This window comes from Nyctereutes procyonoides, unplaced genomic scaffold, assembly GCF_905146905.1.
Source record: "Nyctereutes procyonoides isolate TBG_1078 unplaced genomic scaffold, NYPRO_anot_genome, whole genome shotgun sequence".
Lineage (NCBI taxonomy): Eukaryota > Metazoa > Chordata > Mammalia > Carnivora > Canidae > Nyctereutes > Nyctereutes procyonoides.
The window spans coordinates 54,957,353-54,980,531 of NW_026575142.1; the positions used below are offsets into that span (position 1 = coordinate 54,957,353).

The 23,179-nt window shown below is 35.3% G+C and overlaps 1 protein-coding gene across 2 annotated transcripts in view; it reads right to left on the reverse strand.

The window, feature by feature from the left end:
- Positions 1–23,179, reverse strand: part of FGF12 (fibroblast growth factor 12) — a 544,450-nt gene that overhangs the window by 16,504 nt on the left and 504,767 nt on the right. For both annotated transcript variants that reach the window (XM_055308562.1, XM_055308561.1), the window contains one exon: positions 7,786–7,984. In XM_055308562.1, the coding sequence (XP_055164537.1) occupies positions 7,786–7,984 (199 nt within the window). The remainder of the gene's footprint in view (positions 1–7,785; positions 7,985–23,179) is intronic.

A 23,179-nucleotide genomic window follows, 5' to 3' on the forward strand; every position in this document is an offset into this window, starting at 1 on the left:
GCCATCAAGTGATACTATGGCTAGGGAAGCATGTTAAAAATAATGAGCCACACAAGTGGCATATACAGCAGTACCGCTGCTACTAATTATTACTTATATTACTATTGGCTTCCTACAAATCACTTAAAAAGTGAGTGTTCTTGTAGTTATGGGAAGAACTAGGTATAAATCATTCAGTATCAGTGTTGCTCTATTAGGGAGATAGGAAAACCTGGGTGGAGGGCGATTGGAGCTGCTGCTGACAAATTGTTTTCCAAATAGAGGCTATGAAACTCCAGTTTCTGATAAAGCTCAGAAAGGGCACTCTAGAAAGAACCCCTATCCTATATCAGTTTCCATCAAAGAAGAATGAAATATGACTAATCTTTTTATTACTACCAATTTAATTGAATTTTCCTTGGCCCTCTGTAATTGCTAAGAAGTAGAAAGGTTAGATTGCTCTGTTAGTTAATGTACCATTAAAGATATTTAATTGTCTTAATCGCAGATCATGGAAGGGTGTGAGCAATTAACATGAAGCAATTTCACACCTTAATTAATGTCACATGGAATCCCTTTGGAACTGTAGAAGAATTTTAAGTGCTGGTTCAGAAGCTATGTATTGCCCAAGGAGTGCACCCAATATGCTGTAAATACTTATTAAAAAGAGTTAAGAGACACTGTGAACACAAAGATCTATATCTTCATTTAGAAAGAGATCAGAAGCAATATTTGTGTTCAGGAGAGAGATAGATATGGAAGAAGAATGTGGCAGGGAGAGGTAGGAGGGTTTTATTAAAGACTAAATTCGAAGCCAGGAAAATGCTTCTTTGAATGAGTTACACTGGCCTGGGAGAAGTTGTCAGAGGCTGGCAGAGATCCAAAACTCAAAAGCTGGAGAGAAAGTGAGAATGAGAGAGAGAGAAAGAGAATTGCAGCCGTTTGCTACGATTAAAACAATCGAAAGCATCCACATCCATGGTAGGTATTTTTTTTTTGCTCTGTGTTTGTCTTTTAGTATGGTTAGGTCCAAAAGAGGATCCTGGGGGAAAAAATCATTTAGTTTTCTTTCCAGTCAATTGAAAAAAAAAATATCAAAATCAATTTGCCATTAGTATCCTCCCAATTAGGGCTCTAAAGCATTAGGGCTCCTGATTTGTTCAGTTCTCTGGTATCTCATTATATAGTCTTTGAAGAGATGCTTTTCCTTCCAAATTTCAATTTTCATTCTCTAATCCCTAGTGAATACCATACCTCACAGGTATGAATACCATACCTCACAGTTTCTCCAGGACGTAACCCAATAATAACACAATGTCCAGTTTCCAAGGGCAAACGAAAAATGCACTTTGGATTGATCTGACAATTTTGGGATACGCAACATTCTTACAAGGTCTTATCTTCCTTTTATTCCTATGAAACAGATGGCATTTGTAATCAACTTCATCTTTAGAAATTACTGAGGTTGAAGAGGATAAATTATTTTCTCAAAATTGCTTAGCAAATCATTGGCAAAATTTTTATCAGAAGAATTAGATATTTATTTATCCTTGATTAATTGATTTGTATTAGGTTACTTTTTCTCAGTGTCACCTCAGTGCAATAATTGGTGTTAGCTCTAACTTACTCAGTATAATAATTTAATTCAGCACTAGAATACAGCCATCTTAATAGCAGTAGGAAATGGCAAAATGTAACATGTTTAATATATGTAACTCCATGGTGTCAGTGCCCATTTACTCTATGGTAGATTAGGCTTAGTCCAATACATTGATCACAATAATCTGACTATTTGATCAAAATGAGCCTAGAATCACCAAATTCAGTTTAGAACACTAAGTCTGGATCCAGGTTGCCATCATAATCACTTGGACAATAAAACGAGAACACTCTGGAGATCTGGCCTGAGAATCTGTACTTTTTAAACAATCCAGATGGTTCATATATTGATGTTTGGGAAACACTGTTCTATGTTATACTGCTGGCACTTAAATCAGGTTCTATTAGCTTAAATCAACAGGAAAAGATGGATCATTTATGTGCGTGCGTGCGTGTGTGTGTGTGTGAGACAGAGAGAGAGAGAGAGAGAGAGAGAGAGTCAGTCTTATCTCCCCACTGGAAAATATATTGTTGGAAATTAGCAAATGTTCCTTTATTTAGAGTTTAATATTTCTGTAGCAATGTCTCTCAATTGATATTTACTAATTTTACTGTAGAAACATATTTCTCTCTCCAAGATTAAGTTCTTGAAGCTTAAGTCTTTGGAAAGTGCACATATTCTTTCCAGGAGGGAGGAACTAGATTCTGAATACCCAACCACCTGCAGGAGCTGAGTAATGTGCTTCTTGGAGGAGGGAAGAGAAAAGGAGGAGACTGCATCTTGTTCTTTGTCAAAGAGTATTTGGCTGCTGCATCTGAAGCTACAGAGAGAGATTACCACTAAGACTATTTAAATCTGGGGGAGTTACTTATCTGTGGTGTGAACAATGCTCTGAAAAGGCAAAACTGGGAATCAAGAAGCCTGTGCCGTTGTCTTAAATTCCAGGGGAGGGGACCCATGTAAGTAAAGGCTGACATGCAAGTGTACATAGTAATGGGTTTAAATATCAAGTCCGTCCATCTGTCTGAATAGATGCCCTTGCAACCCTTCATTAACACCACCTGTGTTCTAAACCGAGGCTGGAGAGTGAGACCGTGATAGGAAAGGGGCTGGTGGGTCATTATTATCCAATAATCAGTGAAGGACTGAAAGATCCCGGGACTGGCAGCATTTAATTTTGGGAATCCTGACATTCAAAATGATATCATCATCAGGATTTGAGAAAAAGGAGAGCTATTTGAAAAATGAAACAAACCTTCTCCGACTTTCCTTCTGTAAGTGGTTAATCCCCTTCCCAAAAGAGGGGGAACATTTATAGGCCACAGTCAATACTGCACTCTCTTGGTAACCGTACAATGGTAGGTTTACAGGTTTATAAAAATTCCTTTAAAAACTAAAGATAACTGACAACCTTTCTGGTTAGCCAGCCATATGGCCAACCTCTTATAAAGACGTCATTTTCTTTCTTTTCTGAAAATGCCTTCTGCTTTATAATTGTCCTATGGAAAAAAATATTACCAAAAACTTTCTTTACAACAAGTTATGGCTAGAAAGTCTTTCATTCTACTCCTCCTAAAAAAATTCATGAATCATCCATTATGGGAATAGCTCATAAAACTGTACTTTATTCATTCACTAATTCAATAAAGGAAATGTGTTTAGAATCATTTTATTTATAAATCCTAAACTAGATTCCACAAAGGGACACGGTTTTACAATAAAGTGCTTATAAAGCATGCACAGAATACCATTATTAAGGAACTTGAGGAATCATCTGCTCCAAAATCTTTTGCAGAGTAGGAAATGAAGCCTGCTAAAATTCATTTAAAAAGAAGTGATGTATTGATGTATTCTTAATCCTTTTTTGCCTAGTTTCAACATGGCATTCCTATAACTATCCTATCTGATTATCTACCACTATGAATTTATCTTGTCATATCATGTATACTTTTGTCCATTTTGCATGGTTTAGAGCTTACTATTCAAGTTGTATCATAGTATAACACTTCTACTTTGCTATGGCTAATTTTTCTAATTATCAGCATATCCATAGGCTTATTTCAGATTGAAGAGCAATATAGCATACGGAGTAGATGTATATACTTTGGCAGTAGGCTTCCTAGACTGCAATCCCAGCACTGTATTAATCTAGCACTTTGATTGGACAGCTTATTACTTAATTACTTTAAATATTGGTTTCTTCACCTATAAAATGTGGGTAATAAGATAAGGTTGTTGTGAGGTTTAATGATGGTAACATATGCAACCTGCCTAGCAAACAGTAAACTATATAGATGCAGTAAGACTAGTAATAGTAGTAATAATAGTGGTGGCACGAGTAGCTTGGGGATCCCAGCAAGGAGAAAGAAGTTCTACTGCATAGTAGAATAATGCCTAACAAAACCTCAAGTGCACATATCTTTGATAATAATGGTAATGATATAATTATATCACTTGATAATATAAAGCATAGCTGCATGGAGAAGCACTGGGAATTTGTTCACATTTTTGCATTATAATAATGATATCAAAGTACAAACAAGGTGTGGGAGAGCTGACCAATTTCTTAGGTCTGTTACAATATAAAAACATGAGTGTCTCCATGAATCTGAAAACACTTTTATTTCTGAGGAGCATGTAGATTCCAGATTTAAAAAAGGAGAGAAGCAAATAGGAGACATTTATTCAAAAGCCCTTGCTAGGGTCATACTATGCTATATTGAGGTTACATTTCAGACTTCAGACTGTAAGCAGTTTCACTTGTCTTCACAAAGATTAAGCACTTGCTTGCTTGAGCCAGAATGCCTTGGCTTGGATACTGCCTCTGCCACTTACAAGCTGCTTGATATGGCACAAATTACTTAATGTCTCCGTGCTTCATTTTCCACATTTGTAAAATTATATTAATATTAGAATCCATTTCATAGAAATGGAATGAATAATAAAAGAGGGGATAACTGAGACAGGTTTAGCACAATACCTGTTGGAAGTAAGCATTTATAGAACTGTTGGCTAATTTGTTCAAAAAAGTGAAACTTGCTAAGACAAAAGTCAAAGACATTTCTAGGGAATTAAAAAGTCTTTGTTCTGAAACAAATGCATTCTTGTTTTCATCTTTGCAAGTGATGCTTATCAAATTCTACATATTCCATACCTAAATTTTCATTCCCATCATCCAAAAAGAGATGAAGAGCCTTGGAAACATACCTAAATATTAGTGATTCTGATTTAGAATGAACTTTCTTTTCCCCCTCAGAACAAAAGGAAAATCATTCTAAGACATCAGTAAATAAGAAAAATTAAAAATAAAACAATGAACCAAAAGCTCTTAATAAGAAAATTAGGAAATCAGGGCTCTTCTAAAGTTAAGATGATGGCAAGCTGAAGCAGAGGATCTTACTGTCCCGGTCTGTTATTCTCTAAAAATACCTGAGCATTTATTTGGCATGTAGTGATCCAGAAGAAATAGTACATTGCTAGGCTTCCCTGCACCTAATGCGACATCCTGCCTGGGCTGTACTCAGCAGGAAGTAAGTATCATATGGCAACCAAAGGGGACCTTCTTGAAGAAAACACTGGCACGGGGTTTGCCTCTGCCCTTTTCATCCCTTCTTCTTCCCTCTGTCTAGGATGAAGATGCTGGTTGGATCATGGGCATAAAAGTCAACCGAGAGCCATTGTGTGGTACAGCTGTACAACACACTAGGGAGAGTGGCTCTCAGAGCTGGACATAATTGAGGTCCCTAACAATTGGGAAGCCACAGAACTGGCCCTGCACATCAGGTTTCTTGATTTGGATTGTGAGGATAAAACTTTGTATGATTAAGCTGTTCTTAACATGGGTTTTCTATCGTACCTAGCCAAATCTAATTCTAAAGTAGACAATCAGGACTGTCTAGTAGTCTCTTTCTATGTTTGTACTGAAATGCAGCAATAAATTTAGAATTTAAGCAGCTGTAAGACTAGGAATATGGTCACTAAATGCATCACTCTTGGAAATGTGTACATGGTCATACAATCTCAAGAAGCTTGACTAGCCAAAGTGCAGACAGCAGTCATGATTACGTGGGTAAATTATAGGTGTGTTTTTTCTTTTGTGTGGGAGGGTTGATATGAAAAGCATTATCTACAAAAAGAGCAAATAAAACAAGTGGATTTTTTCTTTCCTTTTACACTTTCCTGAATTTTCCTAATATTGTTAACAAGCTTGTGCTACTTATGTTTCAACAACAACAAAAAAGTCTGTTTAAATGCACAAATAAAAATGATGTGACAGAGGGATGTGGGCAGGGGAATGGGTGAAATAGATAAAGGATATTAAGAGTACATTTATCTTGATAAGTACTGAAAATGTATAGAATTGTTCAATCATATTGCACAGCTGAAATGAATATAATGTGTATGTTACATACATGTATAACATGTATGTTAATTATGCTCCAATTTAAAAAAATGATGCAAATGTTTTAATAGTTCATTCACACTGCACCTGGAGTGTTTTTGTCTCTGGAGCTCTACCTCTCACCTCTAATTGGTCTGACCTGGCCTAGCCTTGAAATTACATTTAAATAATCAGCTTTTCAATATCTTTTTTTTTCTTGTTTTGTGGAAGTGATAGCTCTTTCCTTAAATCCCAGTATCATTCTGGAAACATGTAGTACATAACTTTTTTACATTATACTATTCCCATCAATACACATATTTCATATCTAAGAATATTATAAGGTTATCTGGAGCATATGTAATTCTTTTTTGTTTTCATACTTACCTATTCATTTGTTTATTCATGTGTTCACTTATCCTATTGACAACAGATTACTGAATATCTCTTTATGATATGCAAGATATTATACAAGAAACAAGGATATATGACGAAAAATAAAACTTGTTCCACGCATCCAAAAAATGATCAAGCCATGGATAACGGGATAGTGTGGCAAACAGGTAAATTTAATACAATGTGATCAGTTCTAGGGGAAAGGATTGTATATGACAATAAAGTGACAGAGAGGCCCCTCACCCTGCAGGGAGTCTGCTTCTCCCTCTACTTGTATCTCTGCCTCTATCTCTGTGTCTCTCATGAATAAATAAATAAAATCTTAAAAAAATACATTACATGAAGGAAAGTTCTGTTTTGTGTGGTTAAAAGCACAGGGTCTGAGAGGAGTTTTGAGAGGGACCAGGAGCTTCAAATGCCACAGGTCCCTCCAAATGCCACAGGTCCCTCCCTGTGCTTTGAACATAATGTTGACTGAACGAATGTTTGTTGACTGTTATACTCATAGGTACTGTGCAACAGCCATTGTGATCCTACACTGGCTGACCTGACATGCCTTATAGATATTTAGGGGACACAAAGGCTGGCTAAATTGCATAATTGTAATACATTGCCTCAATTCCCTCATTTCCACAGACAAAGAGGCTGAACTAATGTTTTAAGTGATTATAATGTGACTTTCAGAAAGGAAGGTTATCGGTAAATGTCTAGGTTACCGCTACTTCAAACCCTATGTTAAAAACCTTGACTGAATATAGCAAAAGTGGTTACTCCAATGGTATACTCTCATCTCCTGTAAGGAACAAGTCACCCAAAATGGATTTCCTTGCCATAAAATTATTCGTTCCATCAATGAATTTGAAAATAAGTGTTAAATGATCATAAGAAGGGAGGTTATAGGCTCGACTGAGAAGGCAAAAATTGAATACTGCAAATATTTATTGGTCACAATAAGTAGCATACTATTTTCTTTCCTTAGAAAACACAAAGAAAAATTAATACAACATATGGTTAGATTTGTTCACAAAAATGTATAGATTAGGATATAAACATATTTCTAAAGGCTTTTTGCAAACTTTAAATAACCATAATAGCATGATTGTCTTTTCAAGAGTGTAGCTTGAGAAATTAAATTATTGTGTTCAACAGAGAGGGAAATTACATTCCAAATGGTAACTAGCACTATTTTTCTACATTCATGAATTTTCTTGCTTCTATATTCAAGCAGGTTTTTTTTTTTTAAATAAGTGTTAAGTATTTGTAAGAGAATTTTTTTTTCTTTTTTAAGGAAGAAGTCCTATCATGTTTTCTGAAACTTTGTTTTGATCAGTTGCATTCTAAGTAAACTCCACCGAACAGGGGATAAGGAGCAAAATTGGCATCAACACACAGAAATCAAAGTCTAAAAGAAAAGAAGTTCATTTCATACCTTCAATAGGTTTTGGTACAAAATGTGATGAGGGCTTGGTTTTCTTCACTCTGTTTCCCTTCATAATTTGACCTTCTTTATTGAGTCCCAAAAACCATGCTCGGCCTGACTCTTGCTGACGGTACAGTGTGGAAGAATAAATCACATAGTAGTTTTCAAATACAGATTCCTTAAATTTGCATTCTGGAGTGAAAACATCCTGCAGAAGAAGGTACAAAAGAGAGAAAGGATTTAAAAGTGAAATAGCAAATACTTAAATCCAATGAACTTGAAATATAGGTCCTGTATTAAGAACAAATTGGAGGGAAAAAAAAACAAGAACAAATCAGAGGCAATTACACATAATTTCTAATGGCACTTGGTTTCAAAGATTCATCATACAAAATCAAGAAGCAAGATTTCCTTTCTAAACAACCTTTATTTCACAGAACACAACTGTCCAGCTTGAATCACTTGTTGGGCTAACATCATGCAAGGCTGTGCCCAGGTCTGGTCCCAGTAAAATGTTTTGTAAATTTAAAAGATTGACTATTGCACATTTTAGTGGTTCTTATCATGTAAAATGTATGCCTGGGAACCAAAATCAAATACAACCACAGGACACACAGGCTCACAGATGTTTTTGAAGGGACTACCCTTAAATGTACAAAAATGTATTACATAGTCAAAATTTGTTCCATAAAATCACCTGTATAGTACCTCTTTGCTAAATGTCAGTAACTTCTCATTTAATTTCTTTGCAAAATTTTTCAACTTAATAATAAAAATTTCAGGCAATATACCCAGGGACAAGGAGTATATAAATATTGCTACTATGTTGTATGATCTTCAGTGAAACATATAATAAAAGTTTTAATTCAGGAAGGAACTTTAAAAATCCTACTTTACCCTTATTATTGGGTAAGTGAGACAACAAAAGGTTATCTGATTAAGTTATACATGCACACACACACACACACACACACACACATTACTGCATCGATGCCAGAACTCACATTTCATGCCTCACAATCACTGCCTCTCACAAGATCACCTTTTCTGGTTGAGTCTTGTTCAGTGACTTACAATGAGATTTTATAATCAATACAATGAAATCAAATCCTAATATTACAAATGGAAAAAATACTTGTCATGGAATGAAGAAATTCCTCCCCTTCTAAGATGAGAAGAAAAACAAATGTGATAGCATCTTCTTCAACCACATGTAATTAAGAATCCTATGTATAAAACACATTCACAATCATCACTGCTGTCCTCGTAACATACTAGAAGAATCTCTTCCTCCTAACCCTTTAAGTGTAAGGTTACAATGGTTTAATGTGTTACACCTGCAGTTAAGTTACTAGAAATATGCAGGACTAATGCTGGGTTGAAACCATGTCCATCTAGGTGATACTCACAGACTAGTCCCCAGGATTCATTTGCAGAAAGCTACAATGATGCATCGATGGGTGTTAGTGAAGGCCTTCAGTGATAAAAAGACACTGCTTAAGAGACTCTCTTGATTTTAAATGGTTCTAAAATTATAGAGCAAGAAAATGAGAGTGAAATGATGGGGAGGGGAATGGGAAGGCAATTGTGAATATTATATATATATATATAATACAGATAGATAATATATATTATTGATAAATATTGATAATAAATACTATCTATACTACATTGATAATAACAATATAATACCACAGGACACTCTCAGTTAAATAAACCTAGTGGCTTAAGAATCAAAGACCTAAAAAGTCTCTACATTTTAGAGTGACATCACTCACAACCACTTTTGCTCCTCCTAGCTTTACTTCCAGAATGTATGCTTCCCAACTCAACTAGGAATACATAGCATACAATTCTGTATAGTTAATATAATTAAATGGCAGCATAATTACAATTTATCTCCATCCCATTTTTTGTACATCTCCATTCCTCCTTCCTGTTCTAGATACAATACTCCACGACATGAATGTGCAACGGATGAATGAACACTTTATTGCACTGCAGCCACTGCTCTCTTTGCTGTTTCTCAAAAACAACAAGCATAACCCATTTCAAGTCCCTCACAATTGAGATCCTCAGTTCTTGAAAATGCCTTCATATTAATATGGTTTGATCTCTCATTTCATTCAGGTCACTGCTCAAATGTGACTATCTCAGAGAGCTTTCCTGACTGCTTTATATAATTTAGCACCTCCTCCTCACTTTCTAATCCTTTACCTTGCTTTTTTTTCCTCTATAGCTTAACACTAGCTGGTATGATATTACATATGAATTAAGCTCCATGAAGGTAAGCACCATGATTGTTAATTCCCTTCATATCCCATCTATCCATAGTAGTTGGAATTAAAAAATATATACTCTGAATCAAAATAATTTGATGAAAATCTTCATAAAACCTTTTATTCCTGTATTTCTGTAACCTGTGTTCAAATTGGGACGATCACTTTCTGTCTTAGGTTCCTTGTTCCTCTAAGTGTAAAAGAGAACCTTGTTGAACTAGGTAATTTCAAATATCCCTTTTGATTTAAATTTTCCATAGCTTATCATTCATATTCAATGGTTAAATAATTTCTTGAAATTAAGGAGTCCATATAAGATATTGTTATTTTTTAAGATTTTATTTATTTATTCATGAGAGATGCACAGAGAGAGAGAGAGGCAGAAAGACAGGCAGAGGGAGAAGTAGGCTCCCTGCAAGAAGCCCAATGTGGGACTTGATCCAGGATCCCGGGATCATGCCCTGAGCCAAAGGCAGATGCTCAACTGCTGAGCCACCCAGGCATCCCAAGATACTGTAATTTAAAAAAAAAAACAGTGCTTACCTATCAAAAATTGTGGTGATATATTGTTATTAAGAATATCAAATAGAAAAAAAAAGAATATCAAATAGAAAATGTAATCAAAGGAAATAAACTTTGCAATTATACAAGTAGTTATGACTAATGACTCTATGATATGTAAAAATTACTGACTTTCCAAACATATGCTAGATAAAAAGGGCCCTCTATATTGATTTTTTTCCTTTCCATTTAAAAACCAAAATCTTTTTTTTATGTACAAAAATATCTCCCTGTTTGCTGTGCTACCCTTTTATTAGATTGTGTATAAAGAAGAAAGAAATTAAAGACTTGATTCTTGCAACACAATTTATGTCCAACAACTCTAGAGATAGATAGTTCCTTTGGTTATAACTCTTGAATATGTGGATGTGAAGCTTTTGATTTCTTAACTTCCTTAATGGCTTTTAGATGTACAGAATTTGAAAATCCTTGGCATATTAGCAGTTGCTCCATCAACTGTGTTGTCAGACATAATGATATTAAGTCAAGCAAGAGAACTTTTGTTTTCCATCCTGACAAGAGGCAAAGAAAATGCTAAAATAAATTATCTCAAATGAAGTATTTTTTAAAAAACTAAGTTGCTTTAATAGAACAAATCTAATTTTATAACTTAAAAAAATTTAGCATACATGGAATTGTTACCTGTATACTTTTTGAGATATTTTTTACTAGAAAACTACTCAACTGATTTTTCTAAAAACAAATCTTCTTTTTTAACACAGTCTTTGCATTATCTTACAAGACAATAGGTAAATTTATATCATCAGAAAATAATGAAAACTGTGGTACATTGGAAACAATTTTGGAGGCAGACATACAGACTTAAATCCCCAATTTTTTTATTTGGACAAGTTATTTAATTTCTCTGAAGCTCAGTTTTATGATCTATAAGTTAATATTAATTATACTTTCACTATAATATTGAATCATTAGACAATAAAGATGTGCCTAACTTAGTACCTGGCATGTCACTCACTTTATTTACATCTAGTTACACTTTTTCGGTTATATATGATATCACAAATAAGAAGGGTTAGCCTGAGCAGTAGGTTGAGAAAAGTCACTCCACTTGTAGAATTCAATAATGTTTTTCCCTATATGACAATGCTGCTTAAGGATCAATTTGGCCATTGTTATAAAGTATACAAATAAATCTGATGATTTCTTTTTCTGGTAGAGGATGTTTTTTATCAATCTGAGATAAGTGACATGAGTTTCAGATTCTTCACACCTCCTCATGAGGCATAATGCCACATAACCAATTCACTTAGCCTCTAGCCCATAGCTTGCAAGTATAGAAGTGAGGTAGGAATGGGGAATTGAAAAGGCAGGTGGATGAGAAGATACATCATGTTGCAGTGACTGTTATCATCAAAATTATTTCCAGAATTCTGAATATTCTAGAGGCAGAGCAGATATTGAGGGAACAGAGTGATTTTCCAATAAAAACACCATTACTTCTTATGAAGTGAGCAAGGACACAGAATGTAACTATGAGTTTACAAATCAAGGCAAGTACATTGAGTACCTTCAGTACATTCACGAAACAGGAAGAGTATACATCCTCTGGTAGGCCTCTGGTGCCTCAGTCTCTATTTTCCTCTCTGGGGATAAGGATGGAAGTGGGGACATTTTCAAATTACCATATTTCAACATAACCTCTGTTATACCTTTTGGGAAATCATTTTGAATACTCTAAGGGGCTCCGGAAATTATCAAGTAAGGTTGGAAATATATTTTTACATGAAATTTTCCAATTTTTAAAATTCTGTGTGTCAACTTCCATGAAGTCAGAATAACTGGTATCAAACGTCCTGATGTAACAATTATAAATATTGGACAAAACATATGAGGCAACAGTTTCCAGGCACTTATCAACTAAAATTGCTGGGCTTTGATCTTTGAGAGAAGAAAAATATATGAGATAAGTATTAAATTAATCCTGGCTTTCTGCAAGAGGTACTTTTCAACCCTGGAATGAAGAAGTAAAGCTAAAGTATTGCACTGTGGTTATTGTGAACTGTGGAGGCAGAAACTGGAGTTTAGGAATGCTAAGGGGACTTGAATTTATAGATCAAAGTGCCAGAGAAAAAAAATCTGATCTAATGGAGGTCAGGAGATTTTATGGGAATTTCCGAAGGATCCTGGGCTTATGGATGCACTGAATATGCTCAGGATAAGACTCCTCAAGGTCAAGTTTAGAGCAACTAGTACAGAACTAAGAACTCAATAGAGATACAAGAGGTTGTGCAGGGCTGAGGATTGCTGAACTTCTAGAAAAGCCAGAAAGGAAAGACCTTGATATTGGACATTTCACTGGAGACCTCAGAACAGCCAGTTTAGAGTTAATGACCACACCGTAATTAAGGTCCCCTCACCCCCTGGATTAAAAGCAGAAGCAAAATAACTAAGACCTAAACACACACACACATATCCCAACAAGATCAAGATAATCTACTAGTAATTTATCTAAATGCCAGGAAATAAACACACCATCTTTATCAAAAGATGATGCAATTCACTGTATAATATATCATACAAATATCTACCATACAGTACAAAATTATAAAACATGGATATAAGCAAACAGTGATGTAACCCATAATCAGCCAATTAAGCACTCAATAAAAACAAACACAAAACAGAAGGTGACCCAGACATCTAAATTAATAGACAAGGACTTTAAAATAGCTCCTATACATGTTATAGGATTTAAATTAAAAAGGGCATATGAGTAAACAAATAAGAAATATCAGAAGAAAAATTGGAAATGATGGAAAAAAGAACCAAATGAAAATTTGAGAACTAAAAAGGTCAGTATTTGAGAGGGAGAAAAAAATTATTGGATGTACCTATTAACAAACTGGAAAGTGGCAAATGAAAGCATCAGTGAACTTGAAGACAGATTAACTGAAATTATCCGGATAAGATACACAGATAAATGAAGATTTAAACACACACACACACACACACACACACACACAAGAGCAATCTACTGACACCATCTAACCTATGTGGAAGGAAAAGAAATAGAGGGGATCTCCCGGGTGGCCCAGTGGTTTAGCCCCTGCCTTGGGCCCAGAGCGTGATCCTGGAGACCTGGGATCCAGTCACACCTCGGGCTCCCTGCATGGAGCCTGCTTCTCCCTCTGCCTGTGTCTCTGTCCCCCCCACCCCATGTCTCTCATGAATAAATAAATAAAATCTAAAAAAAAAAAAGAAAAAAGAAATAGAACTAGAACAAAACAGAAACAAAAAATAAAGATAAAGAAAAAAAATTTTAATAAAGCTGAGAAAGGAAAAGGACAAATCAAGTACCATTGTAAGCAAATGGAAAAGACAACAGAATGAAGTTATTAAAATGCTAAAATAAAAAACAAACTGAACCCCTAATTCTATATCCAGTGCATATAGCCTTCAAAATTGGTAAGGTGAAGAATTTCAGATAAACTAAATGAATTCACTTCCAGCAGACTTGCATTATAATAAACGCTGGAAGATGTTATTCAGGCTAAAGGGAAATTATGTCAAGTGGTAAGTAGGTTATATAGGAAGGGGTAAATAGCACTGAAAATCATAAATATGTTGACAAATATAAAAGAACATACAGGGATCCCTGGGTGGCTCAGTGGTTTAGCGCTGCCTTGGGCCCAGGGCGTGATCCTAGAGACCTAGGATGGAGTCCAACGTCCGGCTCCCTGCATGGAGCCTGCTTCTCCCTCTGGCTGTGTCTCTGCCTCTCTCTCTCTCTCTCTCTCTCTCTCTCTCTCTCTCTCTCTCATGAATAAGTATATATAATCTTTAAAAAAATAAAAAATAAAGGAACATACATTTTCTTCTTTTAATTAAATAAACATTGCATTGAAAGGGTTCTAATGTGTGTGTCTATATACATTCTACATTGCACTGTAGAAAGGACAAAGATTGAACTGAAACATATTGTTTTATGGCTCTCATATTTTACGTCAAGTGTCTTAATATTAATTCTAAGTAGCCTGTCATTAAGTGAGAATGCCTGTTGTATTCTATAGAGCAAAAACTATAAATATATTACATACACAAAAAAAAGTAAAACTAAGAAACCAATATAGGGATTTAAATGAAACATAAAACATATTAATTAAAAAGAAATTAGGAGGGAAATGGAAAAATAAAAATCAGATGAGATAAATAGAAAACAAATAGCAAATGGTAGATTTAAACCGAACCACATTGATTATCACTTTCAATGTAAACAAAGTAAACAGTGCAATTAAAAGGCAGAACCTGTAAGACTGAACAAAAATGCAAAATGCAACAGTATTCTGTCCTAGGTGATATCCTTATATCTCATGGAGGCTGACAGTAGAAATATGGGGAAGATACACACAAGTCAAAAGTAAGCATAAAAAGTAGATATGACTATATTAATGTCAGACAAAGGATACTTCAAGACAAGGAGCATTGTCAGAGGTAAAAGGGAGCATTTCATAGCAATCCGAGGTAAGCCATCAGGACTTAGACGTAATAATCTTACTTACATATGTGCCTAGTAACAGTCCTTCAAAGTATATGAAGCAAAGTAACAGAATTGAAGGGAGCCAACAAATAAATCCACAATCACAACTAGAAATTTTAATAATCTCCTCTCAATAATTGTTAGAATATGTGGCAAAATTCAGTAGAGATCTAGAAAATCTAAGCACTATCAAACAACATGACTTAATTAATATTGTAGAACACTACACTGAGCAAAAGCAAAATGAATATTTATATGCTAGCTCATATAAGAAGTCAAAAGACTGATATCTTACAGAGCATCTTCACTGACAACTAAATTAAATTAGAAAGTAATAAAACTTAGGGTGCCCGGGTGGCTCAGTCAGTTAAGCATCTGCTTTTGGCTCAGGTCTTGATCTCAGCGTCCTGGGATCAAGTCCTGTATAGGTTTCCCTGTTCAGCAAGGAGTTTGCTCCTCCCTCTCCCTCTACCACTCGTTCCTGCTCCTGTGCTCTTTCACATGCTCTTTTCTCTCTCAAATAAATAAATACAATCTTTTAAAAATATATTTAAAAAAGAAATGAATAAAACAAGTATCTTAAGGAGCTGTGAATATTTGGAATTAAACAAAAGATTTGTATAGAATGGGTCAAGGAATAAATCACAAAGGATATTAAAAATAGTTCTAGCTGAATAATAATGAAACACAAAAATGTCAAAATTTGTAGGATGCAGCCAAGGGAGTGCTATCAGGGAAAGCAGATAAATTCCCATAATATAATACATGTACCCATTAACCCACTTTTGGGAATTTGACCTACAGATATAGAGGCAAGTGTGTAAAACGGACTATGTTCAAGATTATATTCACGGTAAAGTGGCATGTAGTATCAAAATACTGGAAATAATCTAAATGTAGCTCAACGGAGGATCAGATAAATTTTGCCATGTCCACACAATGGAATATTACACAGCAGCTGATGACAATAAAGCAACTCATGTATTGCTACTGAAAGATCTCTAAGATGCATTGATCAATAAAAGCAGCAATCTGTAAGTGTGTGTATTTGCATAAATACTACCATTTGTATTAAATATACACAGATCCAAAATGCATGTCTTTATTTGTAGATGGCACCATTTGTGTTAAATATGTACATAAATGGTATTTGCTTATATCGTGTTTAGAAAGTTCTTGAAGGATACACAAGAAGCTGGCGCGGGCGTTTTTCTCATGGGAAGAGATTTGGATAGTTGGAGTTAAAACTGTAAGAAGTAGACTTACTCTCCCCTGTGCATGTATTTCTGCTTCAAATAGTAAATTAAATTAAGGGGGAGGAGAAACTGTTGGTCAGCTAAAATTAACCTACGAGCTAAATACAGCTTTCAGACCTCTAATGTAGAGTACAGCTTCTTTTAAAATAGTTCTATTTCAAATGTGATAAAACTTAGCCTCTGAAATAGAAATTTACTTAAACAGGCTCACACAACAAACAAAAGCCTCATGATGACAAGGATATACCCTAGGATCACCTGAACCCATATCAAGGAATAATATGCTTCCTGTGAAAAGTTATTGAAGGAAGATCAGTGAAGCCCCCATTAAATAAATCACCCAAATGGACCAGCTGAGTGATGGAGAATAAACATGATCTTTTACCCCATCCTTCATGTGAAGTTGATTAGGGTGCCAGAATAACCTTGAGCCTAGTACAAGAATATACATTTTAAAAAAAAGTCATCATCTTTCTTTGGACTCTACTTCTTTCACTCTCCAGCCTTTCCGTAATTTGGATTCCCCCAACATTCAGAGGACCCCAAATTTCTCCAGCAATACTACCTAAATCTCAACCAAAGTTGGCATGAACACTGTGTGCTTTCCAGACAATGGTGGAAATTTACCTGTGAATACGCAGTACAGAGGTTTATTGGGGTAATGTGTTACTCTGGGCATGCTATAGAAATATTCCCACTGTCAATGGGAGAAACAACCTCAGAATTTGCTTGTGTTGCTTACTCATTGGGTTTAAATTACACTTCTTCATTTAAATATCTTCCTGGCAGTGATTACAATGCTCAGTGACTGGAACATTTCTCAGTGAGGAACTTCTGTTATGGTCAATGAAAGAGAAATATGGGCTGGGATACACTGTGGCTGCAGAACACCTGTGAGGCAGGACTGCGGCGATGTGGCTGTAAGATATTGCACAAACCACTAAACCTTTTATTAATCTAGAAGGAATGTAAGATTTTAAAAAAAAAAGCAAAGAGAATGAATCCTGGCATCATGTAGGTACCCAGCAGGTGTGAATAAACTGCGACCCGACATTCTGTGCCTGGCAATGCTAGAAAACCACATCTCACAGGTGTGTTCCTCTCAGCCTCAATCAAGCCCACACATACAGTCACACCAGTCACTTTATTTTGACAGGCTAAAGAGTAATCTGCTAGACAAATAGTTCTGATAGAACTGAAAAGCTAGAGTTGTAGTTTTTTTTTTTTTTAAATAAACATCTTTGCTGCAGTGTACCTTGCTGTGATGATGAGCCTTCAGAAGGATAATTCAAAGTAGACATAGTCACCACTAAAGAGTAGTCAAGAGTGAGGGGGCCTGGTTCATTTAGTGCTTTTCCCTAAAGTCCAAGGTTATTGAATATAATTTACCTCTATCATATTTCAAGTATACTGTCACTCGGATAGAGACATGATAAGTACACTTGTTTGATTTCATAAAAGGCACTAAAAATAAAGGAAATTTGTAGGTTCTGTCCTTATGATGAACATAGAATCCATGAAATTTTAAGCTACAAATATATAGTCTGATTCTCCATTTTAGAAATGAAGAAATCAAGGTCTTCAGAGGGAGGAAATGAAGCAATTAAGATCATGCTGCTAGATACCAGTAGAGTCAGGATTAGAATAACGGTATCTAGTCAGGGATCTTCTCTCTCTAGGCTACAGTGCTCTGGTTAGGATTTATGCCCTTTCATAGATAAGGATAACCAGGTAAAATAGGCTTTGTACTGACAATTATGCGTATCTTCCATTAATCAAATGACTTCTACCAACGTCGCTCAATTGCTCTAACAGCGTTACCCCAGTTACCTGTTACAGCGAATACACTTTGTTTATAGTCATTTTGTAGGTATCTTGCTCTTAAATCACAGAATAGGCATTGGTATCACACCAAGAGGCAAAAAGGCAAAAATGGGTGACCATTTTTTTATAAACAGGATAAAAACATAGTAAATTTGACTAATGGTTTTACCTGGAGATGGTAAATGGAGCAGAGATCGTGTTCTTCAAAGTAGAATTGGCATTTGTACAAAGAGAACACGGAGTCAAAGAACAGGGGCGGGTCTATGCAATTCTGAAACTTATTGGCCATCCTACTACCTAATGGTCCTATTTGTGCACATTTTGAGTTTGATTCATTTGTGATTCAGGACTCACGACATAGTCCTAGAGTAATTTTCTTTTGCAAACTAAAAGGTGACAAGTCACTCAAAACATCTCCTCAGACCCAACAAAAATGGTAGACCAATGAAATGGTTCTGAATGTTTACCTGCTTGTCTATTTGTATAGTATTTGATGACAAATCCACAAAAATAAAAGATTCAGACAAATATGGGTAATTCATGTTATCTTCATCATCAGGTTCCTAAACCACCTCATACAAATGCATCCATCTTAATAGGTTATATATTGTATGCCTTTTTCATCTCCCTCAGATTCTATCACAATTTATATACATATTTCACTTGCTGCTTCTACTATGCTTTCACATGTGGCAAATCCTCCCACCTATGTCTGTAAATCCAAATCTCAATTACTAGAAATAAAATGCACTCTCAATTATTCTTAAAACCTACTTCAAATTCAACTTTCTTCATAAAATCTCACTGTCAGGTGAAAAATCATCTCTTTTTCTTCTGATCACCACATCACAAGCAATTTATCCATGGCTCTCTGGATGTAGCGGTCACTTTTAATTCATATTATATGTATCTACAAATATGACTTTACTATGTACAGCTTATTTGAGATCAGTATTTCTCTCTTACTTTTTGAATCTGGCACAGTACCTGGCACCTGGTAGCTTTTCCATAAATGTTTGTAAATTAGTAAGGAATAGATGAATATAGGCCATTACAAATGTCTGGAATAGTTTGGTGAAATAGCCTTTGTAATGGTTCATCAAGCCTAGCATCGATGTATCTCCTGGAATTAAACCTCTTTTGAGCCAACATGCAAACAAAATTCATAATCCAACTATACATTTTCTTATTTCTTTGTTTTATAATTGAAATTCAAAGGTTATAGCCAACAATCAACAAATTAATTGCCTTTATTCTTTCAGAAAATATCTAAAAGAGAAAATAAAAATAAACAGTACCATACATTCTTAAGGAGCCTACAATATAACGGGATACACACATATAAATAACATCCTTTTCACATTCTATGTTAGCTTTCAAAAGATAAAAATTTTGTGCAGGATGCCTATAAGAGATATTATTTTCTTGAATTGAGAACCAATTATGTAGAAATTCAAATATATTTGAACTTGATAAAATCCATTAGTATGTATTAAGCAAAGCAAACAAATGGTATTCTCGGTCTTAAAGAATATTAATAGAATGCTAATGCTTCTTTTTTGATATTAATAGTTTTAGAATTATATGTGAACCATTTAAGAGTAAATTCATTCTTTTCATATACTCCAAAATGTCACAGGTCTTGTTCAGTTCAGGTCTATATACTCATACTGCCCTGCATACATAAAATGCTGTTTAATATTTAAGTGTACATAAAATTTTCATATATAGTTTTCATATATATGTATAAGGTTATACACATATGAAGCTGACTAGTAAGAAGGCTATACTTCCATTTTTTAAATAAAATTTATTCTATTAAAGCCATTTTTAGGAAATACCAAATAGAATAAAAAATTATATTTTCAGATCATTGACTGTAAAAACCATCAATTGAATTTCTCTTAAATTGTATTTTATGGAGTTCTACTTTATCTGAAAAGGAAATAATTTGGACTCATTACCTATTTTGATTTTCATGCTCCTATGTAAAAAAATTAAAATAAATAAACGAATTAAACAATTTAAGAAAAACTGAAAAGAGCCACTGTCTAGAATGAGGCCTATATCCTTTTCTGCTGTTAATCTCAAATTCTTTTTATTACTTAACCTTTAAAGTTTGGGGTTCAACTGCTGATAAGCAGTTATCATTCGACTTTGGTTTCCCCTGAAGTGTGCCCAACATGCACAGTCTTTGCTCTTTTCAGATATTTTGCAGTTTGGCATTTTAAATGTCTTTTCTCCTTAGTAGAAGTCTGGATTATTAGAAATGAAGCCAAAAGGAAACTTGGAACTTTTCTAAACCATTTTACAAAAGGGAAAGACCCAGCATTGTAAGCCAACCTCAACACTGATGCTGTTCTCTTAACTTGAAGCCAAGTGGCAAAGTGTCCCAGTGTCTCACCAATTTAGCTTGTATTCAGTCTGAATAGAATCTGACCGTTTTCCCTAATAGAATCAGCATGCAAATTTCTAGCATTCAACTGCTGAAAAGCTGTATTTAAAACTACTGTGTGGGAGAGCAGAACAATATGTGAAGGAGATATTATGCTAGACTTGACAAGTTTTAGTTTCTGACACATGTCTTTATTTGAGCAAAGGCAAAAAATTAGATACTATGTATTTTTTAAGCAATTTCTCATAAACAGGTCAATAAAACTATAAGCATGTATTTTTATTCTCAAGGTTAATACATACTTTATATGTGCATCGATTATAGTTGGGTCAGTCAAGGTAAGTAGAGGAAAAGAAGGTTTATGTGAGGTTGACAGAAAAGCATATTTGATGTTTAAATTTTGAGTGGCCACTGAAATAATTATATAATTCATGTATGCTTTCAGCTAACATTTAAATTCTGTATTCTGATAATCAGTCAATGATCTGGAGATTAATAGTCATTTTAGTCAGACTTTACAATATTGTGAGGCATAAGACTGAATAATAAAATCTCCTTCTCGGATAAGGATCAGGGTTAAGAAGAGCTTCCTGGAAGAGGCTGTATTTGACACTTGAAGAATACATAGGAGCTTAGGAGGTAGAGAATAAGAGAAGGGAAGGGAAGGAATTATTTTACTAATCCAAAATCAATTTATAATATTCCAGTAATCGTGTGATTTTATGAGTGAATAGTGTCCAAAGAGTCACTAGCAACATAGCTTGACCTAAAAGATGGTCCAATGCCATAAATTCTAAGCATAGGATGTCCTGGTGCCATACAACCTAACACATTTAAGGTAAGATTATTTTAGCATTTCCAAAAATTAGTGTGGGATTACAGAAACTATGCACACGTTTTTCTTTTAATTTGAGGGTGTTTTTCAGAGGTGGCCCTTAACCTCCAATTAGAGAATACTGCCACTAGGTGGAGCGGTAGTGACTTGGTTGGAATAGGCTTCAATTGGTGTGACTGAGAGCATTATGGGTCCCATGATTCTTATTTCTTTTTGCTTTCAAAGACTGTATGGAACAGTTAAGAAATATGCCTCAGAAGTAAGCTTTGACGGACTTGTGGGTGGCTCAGCGGTTGAGCGTCTGCCTTGGCTTGGGTTGTGATCCTGGAGACGGGGGATCAAGTCCCACATTGGGCTTCCTGCATGGAGCCTGCTTCTCCCTCTGCCTCTGTCTCTGCCTCTCTCTCTGTGTCTCATGAATAAATAAATAAAATCTTAAAAAAAGGAAGTAAGCTTTGAGAAATGATTGTGCACCATAATACCTTTTTCCAAAAGGTAAATTAGACATTTTCTGAGAGGTAGAATGAAGCAAAAGAAAACTCAAGCACAGGGGTTTTTAAAAACTCTTTTTTTTTTTTTTAGGAGTTTATTCATGAGAGCTACAGAGAGAGAGAGAGAGAGAGAGAGAGAGAGAGAGAGAAGAGAGAGAGAGAGAGAGAGGCAGGCATAGACATAGAGGGAGAAGCAGGCTCCATGCAAGGAACCTGATGTGGGACTCCATCCTGGGACTCCAGGATCACACCCTGTGCAGAAGGCAGGTGCTAAACCGCTAAGCCACCCATGGATCCCAGGCACAGTTTACTCATTTGTTTATGAGTTGGATTTCAAAGTATAAAATCTGAGGAGCTTTTCTCCTCACTCTGCCTTCTATTCTAGGCTGCATTGTGTAACTCCAAAATTCACATATTTAAGCCCTAAGTACCTCAGAATGGGACTGTATTTGAAGACATGGTGTTTAAAGAGGTAACTAAATTAAAACAAGCCTCTTACAATGGGACCCTAATCAATTCTGATTTCACGTCCCTATAAGAAGAGCAGATTAGATTACAGTTGAGAGAGCAGGGGTGTTTGTGTACAGAAGGACAGCAGTTTAACAGGCAGCAGGAAAGTGGCCACCTGCAAGGCAAATAGAGGACTCTAGAGCAAACCACCCTGTTGGCTTCTTGATCTTGGACTTCCAGCATCCCAAACTGGTGAGAAAACAAATTCCTGTGGTTTAAACTATGCAATCTGTGGTATTTTGTTAGCTGGTATGTTCTGTAATATTTTGTTAGGGCTGTCCTAGCAAACTAAGACCCTCCTAGGAGGATTCTGATTTGGCTACCTATCTACCATTACTATTTCTTTTGAGAGAGGTATGTCAAAGCCTTTTGTGTTTGGAAGTCAGAAACAAGGAGGGAAGAGGAGAAGATTATGTGAAGCCTAAAAGGTCAAGGAGAGTTTTCCATATTCTGTAGCTTGAAGGCAGGCTGAAGGAAAGCACTGGAGACACCTCCAGTGAGGTGTGTAGCTTGTAGAGGTCATGGAAAGGGTCTTGGTTTTTGTTATTTTCCATTGTTTTTGCTTTTGAAGAAGTAGTTTTGAGAAAGGTAAAGAATTTAAGTTATTTTGAGATTATGTTGCATAGACTTTGCTTTTCTATTCATATCACTTCTCCAGAATCAAACAATGGTCAAAGCTTTACAATTATTAAACAAATAATACATTTCTCAATAACAAACATACAGAAACACCTTATGCAAGTTCTAGCTTGCC